General features: G+C 41.7%; 1 protein-coding gene across 1 annotated transcript in view; it reads right to left on the bottom strand.

Annotated features, from left to right (window-relative positions):
• The window catches only part of CARD6 (caspase recruitment domain family member 6), an 11695-nt gene extending 6797 nt beyond the window's left edge, over positions 1-4898 (bottom strand). Inside the window, exons 1-2 of the mRNA XM_044916935.1 lie at positions 4526-4898; positions 2843-3394 (exon numbers count right to left, since the gene is read on the bottom strand). Coding sequence (XP_044772870.1) covers positions 2843-3394; positions 4526-4808 — 835 coding nt within the window. The 5' untranslated portion in view covers positions 4809-4898. The remainder of the gene's footprint in view (positions 1-2842; positions 3395-4525) is intronic.
• Positions 4899-11627: the final 6729 nt, after the last annotated feature.

An 11627-nucleotide genomic window follows, 5' to 3' on the forward strand; every position in this document is an offset into this window, starting at 1 on the left:
TGGAAAACAACACAAAAAAATAATGATGTACTGTTTGGTGATAAAAAAAAAAAAAAAAAAAAAAAGAAAACAACAAAAAAAAAAAAAAAAGAAACAAAACAAATGAAAAAAAGGGGGAAAAAAAGAGAGAGAGAGAGGGAAAAAGATAAACCAAGAAACAGACTTTTAACTATAGAGAACAAACTGATGGTTATCAGAGGGGAGGTGGGTGAGGGATGGGTGAAATAGGGGATGGGGATTAAAGAGCACACTTATCATGATGAGCACTGGATGTTGTATGGAAGTGCTGAGTCACTATATTGTATACCTGAAACTGGTATAACACTGTATGTTAACTATACTGGAAGTAAAATAAAAAACTTCATAAAAAAAAAAAAAAGAAGTGGTATGTAATTTTCCCCAGTCCTTTAATTTGCACTGTCTTTGTGATATACTTTGACCAAAAGAATGTGGCAGAGTGATGGTGTAATGGGTTGAATTATGTCTACTCCCCACTCCCCTGCAAAAAAAAAAAAGTTGTGTTGAAGTCCCCAGTACCTCAGTATGTGGCCTGATCTGTAAATAAAATCTTCACAGAGGTCAAGTTAAAATGAGGGCACTAGGGTTGGCCCCGTCCAATATGACTGGTATCCTTACAAAAAGGGGAAATTGAAAACAGAGACATGCACAGAGGGAAAATGATTTGAAGACACAGAGAGAAGATGGTCATCTACAAGCCAGGGAATAACCGAGGCTACGAGAAACTAGGGAGAGAAGACTGGAACAGCTCCTTCCCCAGTGCCTGCAGAGATGGTATGACCCTGCTAACACCTTGGTTTCAGACCTCTGGCCTCCATAACCATGAGACAATAAATTTCCCATTGTTCTAAGCCACCCTTTGTAGTACTTTGGTGAGCCCTAGGAAACTAATACGGATGGCATCATAGTTCTGAGTCTAAGCCTCCTCCGCTCTCTGTCTCTCTTTCTCTCTCCCTCTCTCTCACCTTCTCTCTCTTATACTCCTCTGTCCTCACCATAAGAATATGCCCCATCTAGGGGCGCCTGGGTGGCTCAGTCGTTAAACGTCTGCCTTCGGCTCAGGTCATGATCCCAGGGTCCTGGGATCGAGCCCCGCATCGGGCTCCCTGCTGAGCAGGGAGCCTGCTTCTCCTTCTCCCTCTGTCTACCACTCTGCCTACTTGTGCTCTCTCTCTGTTAAATAAATAAATAAAATCTTTAAAAAAAAAAAAAAAAAAGAATATGCCCCATCTAGAATAAGTCTGAGAATAAGTCTGGACTAGCCAGCCAAGAGATGACAGACTAGTCCATAGCCAGCTGACCACAGACACTTGAATAAACCCAGGAAAGACCAGAAGAACTGCCTAGCCACCAACAGAGACTCTTACCATTTTGATAAGCTTTGTTATGCAGCACTACTGTTGCAATAAATAACTGATACAGAAAACAAGATCACACAAACCAAACAGTAACATGTAAGAAACACATCATATTAGAATGTTACCTATGGAGGAATGGAGAATGAAGAAAAAATGGAATAAGCAGACAAAAGGGTTTTGTTTTGTTTTGTTTTGTTTTTTGCAGAATAGTGATACTATGCAATGAATAATTAAGTCAACACTACACAAAAAGTGAAATATGTAAATAAATAAAAATTAATAATGAGGCCTAAAAATAATTATGGACTGGAGAGGTATGGGGGTGGGACAAGATTTGTGTTGTGGGTTAAATTATGTACCCCTCAAATTCATATGTTGAAATCCTAACCCCCAGGAGCTCAGGATGTGACATTATTTGGAAGTAGGGTCACTGCAGATATAATTAGTTAAGATGAGGTCATTAGGGTGGGCCCTAATCCAATATGACTAATGTCCTTACAAAAGGGGGAAATTTGGACCTAGAGGAATGCACTCAGGGAGACAACTGGTGAAGATGAAGGCAGATGAGAAGGATATTTTTACAAGCCAAAGAATGCCAAAGATTTCCAGCAAACCACCAGAAACTAGGAACAGATTCTCCTTTACAGCCTTCAGAAGTAACCAACCTTATAGACACCTTGATTTCTGCCTTCTAGCCTCCAAACTGAGATAATAATAAATTTCTGTTGTTTATTGTTTAAGGTCCCCCATTTGTGGAACTTGACTAAAGCAGCCCTAGCAAACTAATACAAGGTGTGATGAGGAGGACATTACTCCTCTCTTACCTAGAACTGGATGATGAATCCCCAGGATTTGAACTGAATGGGAGATGAGAGTTACCTTTCCCCTCCTCTACTCAGAACTTGGTGATATTTGGTGATATTTATTTTCATAAACAATATCTCTCCAAATGAAACATTTCTCAGTTTTCTAATTTTCATTGAGAAATATTCCAATTAAAGATACTTATTTAATTTCCCTTACCACGATGGCAATTTATGACTAGATCAAACCAAGTAACAATATTTTGGGATCTTATCCATTCATCACAGGCTCCTCTCTGATTTTCACTTCAGTAGTTAGGCCCATAACCTCCATATCCCATTGGTCACAAAGGCACTAAAATGACTTAATTTGAGCATTAGAAGGTAACACCTAAAATTAGTGGTTAGCAACTTCTTATATATATCATGGAGGTGACTGCAGAAACCTATAAGCTGACAATCAGTATTTATTTTTGCTTATACTGTCCACCACTGGGTAGGTCCTGGGTCTTCCTCTCTGTCAACACCCACCTCTAAGGAAATTCCAGGTTAGGGAGGCATAAAGAATCTCTGAGCAGCTGCTTTTCTGCTGACATCTGGTGCCCTTCCTCACCCCTTCTCCCCGTTAGGGCATGGAAACCTAAAAATAAATTGTTCCCATACCTTCAATCCTTTTCTCCTCCTCCAATGACATGCCAGTTTCTGAATCCTCGTAGCTCTGTTCTTCATCAGAGAAGTGTGTGGTTTCTGAAAATGCAGAACCGTCTTCACCATCATAAACACTGTGTTCTGAGTCATTATAATTCTCTTCTTCCACAGCAGGCTCTGCATCTTCAGAGTATCCAAGAGATTCTAGATATTCCTCTTTTCCTAAGTACAGAGAATCATCTGGCTCCTCGTATCTCTGTCCATCCTGTAAATATGCAATAGTTGCTGGAATTTCATATTCAGTGTTCTCAAATGAAGGTGGCAATATGACTTTGGGTGTGTTGTATTCCTTCTCATTTTCCCTGGGGGTCCAAGCAGTTTCTTTATGACTAGTTTTCTTGTCCCCGAAGGATTCAGAGATTCCCATATCCAGGTGTTCTTTCTCTGTGAAGGACACTGTGATCTCAGGATTCTCAGGCTGTTTCTCTCCAGAGGAAAAAACATCTTCTGAATTCTTGCTTACCCTTATAGGCTGAGGAGGTCCTATATTCTCATGCTTTAAAAATTCTGAAAAGAACAAGAAAGGGGGGGGGCAGTTGTTTCATTTTTCCAAATTAACAAAAAGAAATTTTATAATATCTTGAGTTTCCAAGACCTCAAAGCATCATCTCTCTTCTTTATTTCAAAACTGGAGGATAGGAATACCTAGCATTTCCCACACAAATAACAAGTCAACTGTCATTCTTTCTCTCACTGGAAAAAAATCAGATCACATTCCTACCTTGCTCAAAAGTTTGAGTTCTTCTTAGCAAACTCTAAGAGTACATGAGTAAAACAGAAAATGTGAATCCTATAAATAGTGCTTACTTGTGGTTTTACTGTGACCCAAAACCAACTCAGATTTCCTAGGGCCATTGCTAATGAAATCTGATCCTAATAATTTCTAACCAGGAAGCAAATAGCTCGAATTTGGAATAGTAAGTCCTAGAAATAATAGTATCTATTTCTCTAAGCACATGGGTCTTGTCCTGCATTAGAGATCATTTGCATTAACCTTTTTATCTGAGCCTCTACCTCTCTAATATCTCTTAAAATAATTTTCAATATTTTTTAGACTTTTAGAAAAAGGAGCTGCACCTGCCTCTAGTGATAATCTACAGAATTGCTAAATCCATTCTGAAAGAATTACTCCTTCATCTGCCGCGAACTATCTTTAAATATTGGAGAATTAGCATTTGAATTGCTCCAGAAAAGTAGGCTTCTGCTGGCATTCTTATCACAGAAAAAAAATGAAGTTACTGATCCACCATGTATGTGTGCTAAAAATCATTTTTCTGATATTTCCAAAATCATTATACTAAGTGAAAGAGGCAGTTTTGGTCTTGGGGTTGTTAAATATCCATGAATTTACTTATTGAATAGTAAGCAGTTTATACTAGCACTAAAAAAACAAACAAACAAACAAAAAAAACCTTTAAGTTTTGGATACAGTTTCAACAAAAAATTATCAATCCCCTAAACCAATAAGATACATTGTTCCCTGCTTTTAAGATCCTGGACACTTTTACCCTCTATCACATTTCAGTGAAAAATATCTCTGGGAGATAGACCAATGAAAACAAAAGGCAATCATTTTCTTTTTTCAGGAAATCTGCCTTATCTTTCTCACCCCCCAAAAAGTATAGAAATCCAACTTACCATGCCGTAAGCCCCAAATGGTAGCCGACTCTGGAAAAGTACTAAGTAAACACTTCAGAAAATGCTGACAGCTCACCTCTCCCTTTTTCTGTACCAAAATTAACAGCTTTCGACTTTTCTTCAGGGGATCTGTAATTTTCTCCAGAGTCTCATACTCTTCCTCAGAAACCAGCCTCCGAGAGGTTAATGTATCTAAGACAGAATCAGGATCTTGTTGGAGGATTTCAAGTAACTTTTTTCGTTCTCTTTCTATGATCTCTGAAGGAACACTCCTCGCAGCCATTGTTCTTCTGTCCTCTAGACCAGGAAATGGATTACGAAACCGTTCCAATAGTAAATAAATACAGGTTTAAAAAAAAATGGCAAAGAATAATTCTATTTGGCAAAGATTAAACAAGTCAAAGATGCCCGGCACTGGAGAGAGTGGGTACAAACAAGGCAAGACAGTGTGGAAATCTAGCCCTGAGCCCACCCAGGCCTGGCTCCTTGTAGATTATCTATCTTCCCCCCTTTTTTTTTTATTTTATCATGTTATGTTAGTCACTGTACAATACGTCATTAGTTTTTTTTTTTAAAGATTTTATTTATTTATTTGAGAGAGAGAGAATGAGAGAGAGCACATGAGAGGGGGGAGGGTCAGAGGGAGAAGCAGACTCCCTGCCGAGCAGGGAGCCCAATGCGGGACTCGATCCAGGGACTCCAGGATCACGACCTGAGCTGAAGGCAGTCACTTAACCAACTGAGCCACCCAGGCGCCCACGTCATTAGTTTTTGATGTAGTGTTCCACGCTTCATTGTTTTCATATAACACCCAGTGCTTCATGCAGTACGTGTCCTCCTTAATACCCATCACTGGGCTAGCCCATCCCCCCACCCCCTCCCCTCTAGAACCCTCAGTTTGTTTCTCAGAGTCCATAGTCTCTCATGGTTCGTCTCCCCTTCGATTCCACCCCCCCACCCCCCACCCCCGCTTCATTTTTCCCTTCCGTAGCATGGCGGACATTAGATTATCTACTTTTTTGATGACTTGAGTCCATCTCATCTTGACTCAGCCCCAGGGTCAAGTGCTCCGAGAAAGCTCTCTTAAACTTCAGTTTGGACTAGGTATTCCCTGCTCTGAGCTCTATTTGTGATAAGAATGTGAATTGATTAACTCTTTCAGGAGAGAAATCTGGCAATAGGCAGCAAAAAATAAATAAATGCTGATAGATAAACACACAAATTTATACCATTTGACTCAGCAACTTCATTTCTAGGAAATTATCTTAAGGAAATAATCAGACAAATGCCCAAAGATATATGTGCAAGAATCTGCATGACAACATTGTTTATAACAGCGGAAAACTTAAAATAACCAGGATTTCCATAAATTGGGGATTTGTGGAATAAATGTTGATACATCAACAGTGAAACAGAAAAGGGCGCCTGGGTGGCTCAGTCGTTAAGCATCTGCCTTCGGCTCAGGTCATGATCCCAGGGTCCTGGGATCGAGTCCCACATCGGGCTCCCTGCTCGGCGGAAAGCCTGCTTCTCCCTCTCCCACTCCCCCTGCTTGTGTTCCTGCTCTCGTGGTCTCTGTCAAATAAATAAAGTCTTTAAAAAAAAAAAACAAAAAACAGTGAAACAGAAAAGAACAGTTTAAAAGGATGAAGCAGGGTGCCTGGCTGGCTCAGTCTGTAGAGCATGAGACTCTTGATCTCAGGGTCACGAGCGCAACCCCCACGTTGGGGGTAGAGTTTACTTAAAGAAAAATAAAGAAATAAATAAAAGGATGAAGTAAGTCTATGTATATTGACAACTAGTGCTATCCATGATATACTGTTATGAAAGACAGAAAGTTACACATCCCACTTTTGTTTAAAAAATTAAAATGTGTATAATGTACATATATAAAATGTATATATAGATATATATTTAAAAGAAGACAGGAGAGCGATACCCCAATTGTAACACTGGTTATCTCTGGGGATACTTTAAACACTACTGCATATTTAATAGTTTACATTTTTGTATCTATTAGCAGACTTCAGTTTTTATTTATTTTTTAGATTTTATTTATTTATTTATTTGAGAGAGAGAGTGAGTATGTGTGAGTGCATGTGCGTGCAAGGTGGGGGAGGGGGTAGACAAGCAGATTCCGTGCTGAGCACGGAGACCTACATGTTACGGAACCTGGACTGGATCGCCCGTTGGAAGAACCAAGCGGCACCCGGAGATCTTGGAGGACAGGAAGTTCATTTAACGCCAGCATGCTCAGAGGAGAGCGGTCTCCAAAGGTCTCAGCCCCGAGTACAAAGGGGGCAATTTATACACTTCTACTTCCGCATACTTGGCACTTTTGGCACGTGCGAGAAGCGGGACAGGGAGAAGAACCCAGATTGGTGTGCGCAGAAAGCAGAGCAGGGAGAAGAACCCGGAAGAGCCCCAGGGCAAGGACTGGGACTCTCACTGGCTCAGTCGGCCATCTTAGGACACAATTTTCCTTACCATACACAGCTCGATCTCACGACCCTGAGATCATGACCTGAGCTGAAATCAAGAGTAGGAGGCTTAACCAACTAAGCCACCCAAACACCCAACTATCTAGTTGGTCTTTTTTTTTTTTTTTTAGTATTTATTTATTTATTTGAGAGAGAGAGCACACGAGAGGGAGGGACAGAGGGAGAATCCCAGGCAGACTCCACGCTGAGCACAGAGCCCAACCCAGGGCCTCTCCCACAACACCAAGATCATGACCTGAGTGGAAACCAGGAGTCATACACTTAACTGACTGAACTACCCAAGCTCCCCTAGTTGGTCTTTATTTACAGTGCCATAGTTTACAAGAAACTGAAGACAATCTAAGTAACTATCAACAGGATACTAGATGAATAAACTGTAGTATTTCATGTAACAGTATGCACTATTCAAAAAGAATGAACTTCAGTGACCCACAATATAATCATAAAAATATAAAAGGAAAACTTTAAGTCCCAAAAGATTATATACCGCATGATACCCTTTTTAAAAGTTGAATGTAATTTAAATACATACACATGCATACACACATTTTAGGAATATACATGGAGTCATTAAAATTGTATAAAGTGTGGGTGCCTAGCTCAGTTGGTAAAGCATGCAACTCTTGATCTCGGGGTTTTAAGTTCAAGCCCCACGTTGGGTGTAGAGATTACTTAAAAATAAAATCTTTAGGGTGCCTGAGTGGCTGTCATTAAGTGTCTGCCTTCGGCTCAGGTCATGATCCCAGGGTCCTGGGATCAAGCCCCGCATCAGGCTCCCTGCTCAGCGGGAAGCCTGCTTCTCCCTCTCCCACTCCCCCTGCTTGTGTTCCCTCTCTCTCTGCGTCTCTCTGTTAAATAAATAAAATCTTAAAAAAAAAATAAAATCTTTAAAAAAATTATATAAAATGAAAAGTAAGGAAATAATGAAGTTAAGAAGGGTGGTTTCCTAGGTTCAGGAGAAGTTGGGGATAAGATGGGATAAGGGGACAGGGAGATTATGGAGTTAGACGTAGGATATCATCCAGGGATGAGTTTAAAGGTCCTTACTATATTATTAAAGGTAATTAAATATGTAAATAAAGGCAGGGATCAATGCTGCATGGACCAATGCTGAGGATGTATTAAGAATCAAGGATAATAATTCAATTCTACTGTCCCTGAGGTTGAAAAAAGATTAAGCAAATCCTTATGTAATACTAAAAATTAACTTTAGGTAAGAGTTTTAACTAAATGTGCCTCAAAAGTAGGAATTTGGGGGCTCAGTCGTTAAGCGTCTGCCTTCGGCTCAGGTCCTGATCCCGGGGTCCTGGGATCGAGCCCCACATCGGGTTCCCTGCTCCACCGGAAGCCTGCTTCTCCCTCTCCCGCTCCCCCTGCTTGTGTTCCCTCTCTCGCTGTGTCTCCCTCTGTCAAATAAATAAAATCTTTAAAAAAAAAAAAAAAAGGAATTTTGAGGTGCATCCCAGCTAATACTAACAATTTGACAAGGCAATATCAGTAAGTTTGCCAACCCTTTTTTTATTCCCTTCGGTTGGTAAGGCATTCTATAATAGGCTCCTCAAACCCCATCTCCTCCCCACTGCTCCACCCTAAATACCCTCCCCTCCCACAAGAACCTGCCCTGGGAGATTTCAAAGTTGATGGGAAGGAAAGTGTTTAAGTGGGATATTTAGCAAAGAAATTTAAACTTAGGAAGTTTAAATTCAGTTCTTTGGTAATAGCAAATTCGCATTGCACTGGCTTAGAATGCAAATGTAAGGGAGCTGGGGAAGGGTGGCCAGGAGATACAGATTTGAAAATACATCCCTCAAATCAAATCAATCACAAGGAGTAAAAATTTTGTTTGCAGCTAAGAAATTTATGTGATGTCTTAAAGAGAAAAGGCAGCAGTAATTTCATTTATTGTAGGGGGAGAAAAGCAGATCTAGTGCCAAGTTCTGGTCAAGAGACTTGAATTGTATCAGAATCACGGATGCAGGATTTACGTAGTCTCCATTATTCTCTGCTGAAAGGCAAAATTTCATAGAGCAAATACGTCAGGAATGGCATATATCATCTGTTTCAAAAGTTGATCCATGCTGGGGCGCCTGGGTGGCTCAGTCGTTGGGTGTCTGCCTTCGGCTCAGGTTGTGATCCCAGCGTCCTGGGATCGAGCCCCGCATTGATCCCGGCTCGGCGGGAGTCTGCTTCTCCCTCTACCACTCCCCCTGCTTGTGTTCCCTCTCTCGCTGTGTCTCTGTCAAAAAAAAAAAAAGTTGATCCATGCCACCTAACCCTGGCATTTGGATAGGAACCTGGAAGTTATAAACTGGCTTTGAAGAGGTGGTTTTCCGGATCAGGGCCAAAATAGTGTGGTATCAGAAACAATCACTTTACATCAAGGAGCAGGAAAAATATTTCACTTTGTCTACAGTTCTGGGAGGGTCTGAGGTAAAAGAGAATTTCACACAGTGCCTGTCAAACTGCTTGCTTGGGTCCTCAGTGGTTGCCACCTGCCTTACCTTTCCTAATCGCATTTCTTCTAACACCCGTACTAGGCAGAATAATGATCTCCCACTGTCCTTCTCAATGTCTATGTCCTAATTAATACAACCTATAAATATGTTAGGTTACATACCAAGGGACAATTAAGGTTACAAATAAAGGTTGCTAAATCAGCTGATCTTGAGCTGAGGAAGTTGTCTGGTGGGGCCAATGCAATCACAAGCGGCTGTTAAAAAATAAACAGAGGCATATTTAAAATTTGAAGTTTGAGCAAAATTCAGTTCTAACAGGGCAGTGCCAAATGAGAAGTGGGTTAGGAATGCTCAGCCTCCTGGAGCCAGGGGAAAGGAGAAAGTGCAAAAGTAAAGAAAGGAAATTGATTGGCTATAGCTTTAGGCCTAGTTGTTTGTGATTGGTTGTCCTTAGTGGTTGTTTTGTTTGTTGGCTTTTATTTAAATAATCTCTACACGCAACATGGGGCTGGAACTCACTACCCAAGATCAAGAGTCCATGCTCCTCTGACTGAGCCAGCCAGGCACCCTGTCCTTAGTGTTTTGGTTTTCCAATCCTGAGGCATTTACAGGCTTAGATTTCTGTTTGCTTAGTAGGTCCCCAATGCATTAGAGCCACCTCAGTTCAATGACCTCCTTGTTTAACTTAACAGGGCCTTAAAAGTAGAAGAGGGACGCAGAAGGGTGTGATAGGAGACTCTTAACTGGATTTAAATAAGCCAAGGAATGCTGACAGCCTCTAGAAACTTAAAAAGGTGACAACAGATCTTCCAGAGCCTCCAAGAAAATAATGCAGCCCTGCCCACACTTTCACTTGGGCCCAGTGAGACCAATCTCAGCCTTGTGACCACAACCGTAATGTGTGTTTTAACTGCAGTTAAGACACTTAACTAGAAATCTACCCTCTTAACAGATTTTAGGTGTACATATACAGTATTGTTAACTATAGGCACAATGAGGTACAACATAGCTCCAGAATTTATTCCTCTGGAGTAAATGAAATTTTTTAAAAAGCAGTATAGCTTAATTAATTTGTTTTGTTTTAAGCCACTAACTTTGTGGTAACTACTTAGAACAGTAGTAAGAAACTAATACAGCATCTAATCCAGAAAGCCCCCTGAATGGCAGTTTGGTCCAAGCATTCACAAGTTGGCCTCCTCTTTACCCCCTATTTACCGTTTCCATGAGGACAGGGACTGTCCTATAAACCCCTGATTCCTAGAGTTCATTTTGTTCTGCCACCGACTAGTCCGTCACTTTTGCTATTTCACATGTGACAGGTAAAGAATTCTCGGTTTACATAGAATGTAAGCACATTATATGGCTCTTTGGGATCTTTTTCCCTGTTAACTCTTAAATGTTTGAATTTTTTGTTGTTTTGCGAGAGTGGGGGCGTTGCTGGGTAAGAGGTTACAACTGGATTAGCGTCTATCAAGATCTGGAAACCACCAACTCAATCTATCTAGAAAGGGCTTAAGTACAGACTTCCAGGCCCTACCTACCTAAAGGGGCGAATCAGATTTCCTCACATCGGGGTACAGGAAACTATATTCAAAGGTTCCACGTGTGATCCCTTAGCATACTTAAATTTTACATCAAAAATTTGCCTCTAAACTACTACAGTTAGAAAAAACATTATTCGCCTTTCTTTTTAACATTCGGAGCCCAGCTCCTCAGAGGCCGGTCCGTGCCTCCTAACCGCCGGCGACCTCCCGGAGAACCAGCGTCAGCCACGAGCTTCTAGCCGGGTGAGGAGGGATCCGGAGAGGCCAGTTTCTCCCAGATGGGAATCCCAGTCCCATCCGGAACCCTCCACGCCGGGAGCGCGGAGGTACCCCCACAGGTTCCCCACCAGCTCGGGTACCGAAATCCGCGATGTGGCCACAAATCCGAGAACACGAGGAGGCGGGAGAGCAGGAGCATCCGCACAAATAACCGAGTTCCGGCATCAAGGTAGTTCTCGGCCATGGCGGGTCCGGCGAACACACACCCGTTCCGACGCCAGGAAGCCGTGAGCCCTCCCGTCGGCGGAGCGCCGAAACCCCTATTGGCCCTGCCTTGCTCTGCATCCTCCTTTAGACCCCACCCCCACTGCGGCTACGGACG

Source organism: Neomonachus schauinslandi, chromosome 7 (genome assembly GCF_002201575.2).
Source record: "Neomonachus schauinslandi chromosome 7, ASM220157v2, whole genome shotgun sequence".
Classification (NCBI taxonomy): Eukaryota; Metazoa; Chordata; class Mammalia; order Carnivora; family Phocidae; genus Neomonachus; species Neomonachus schauinslandi.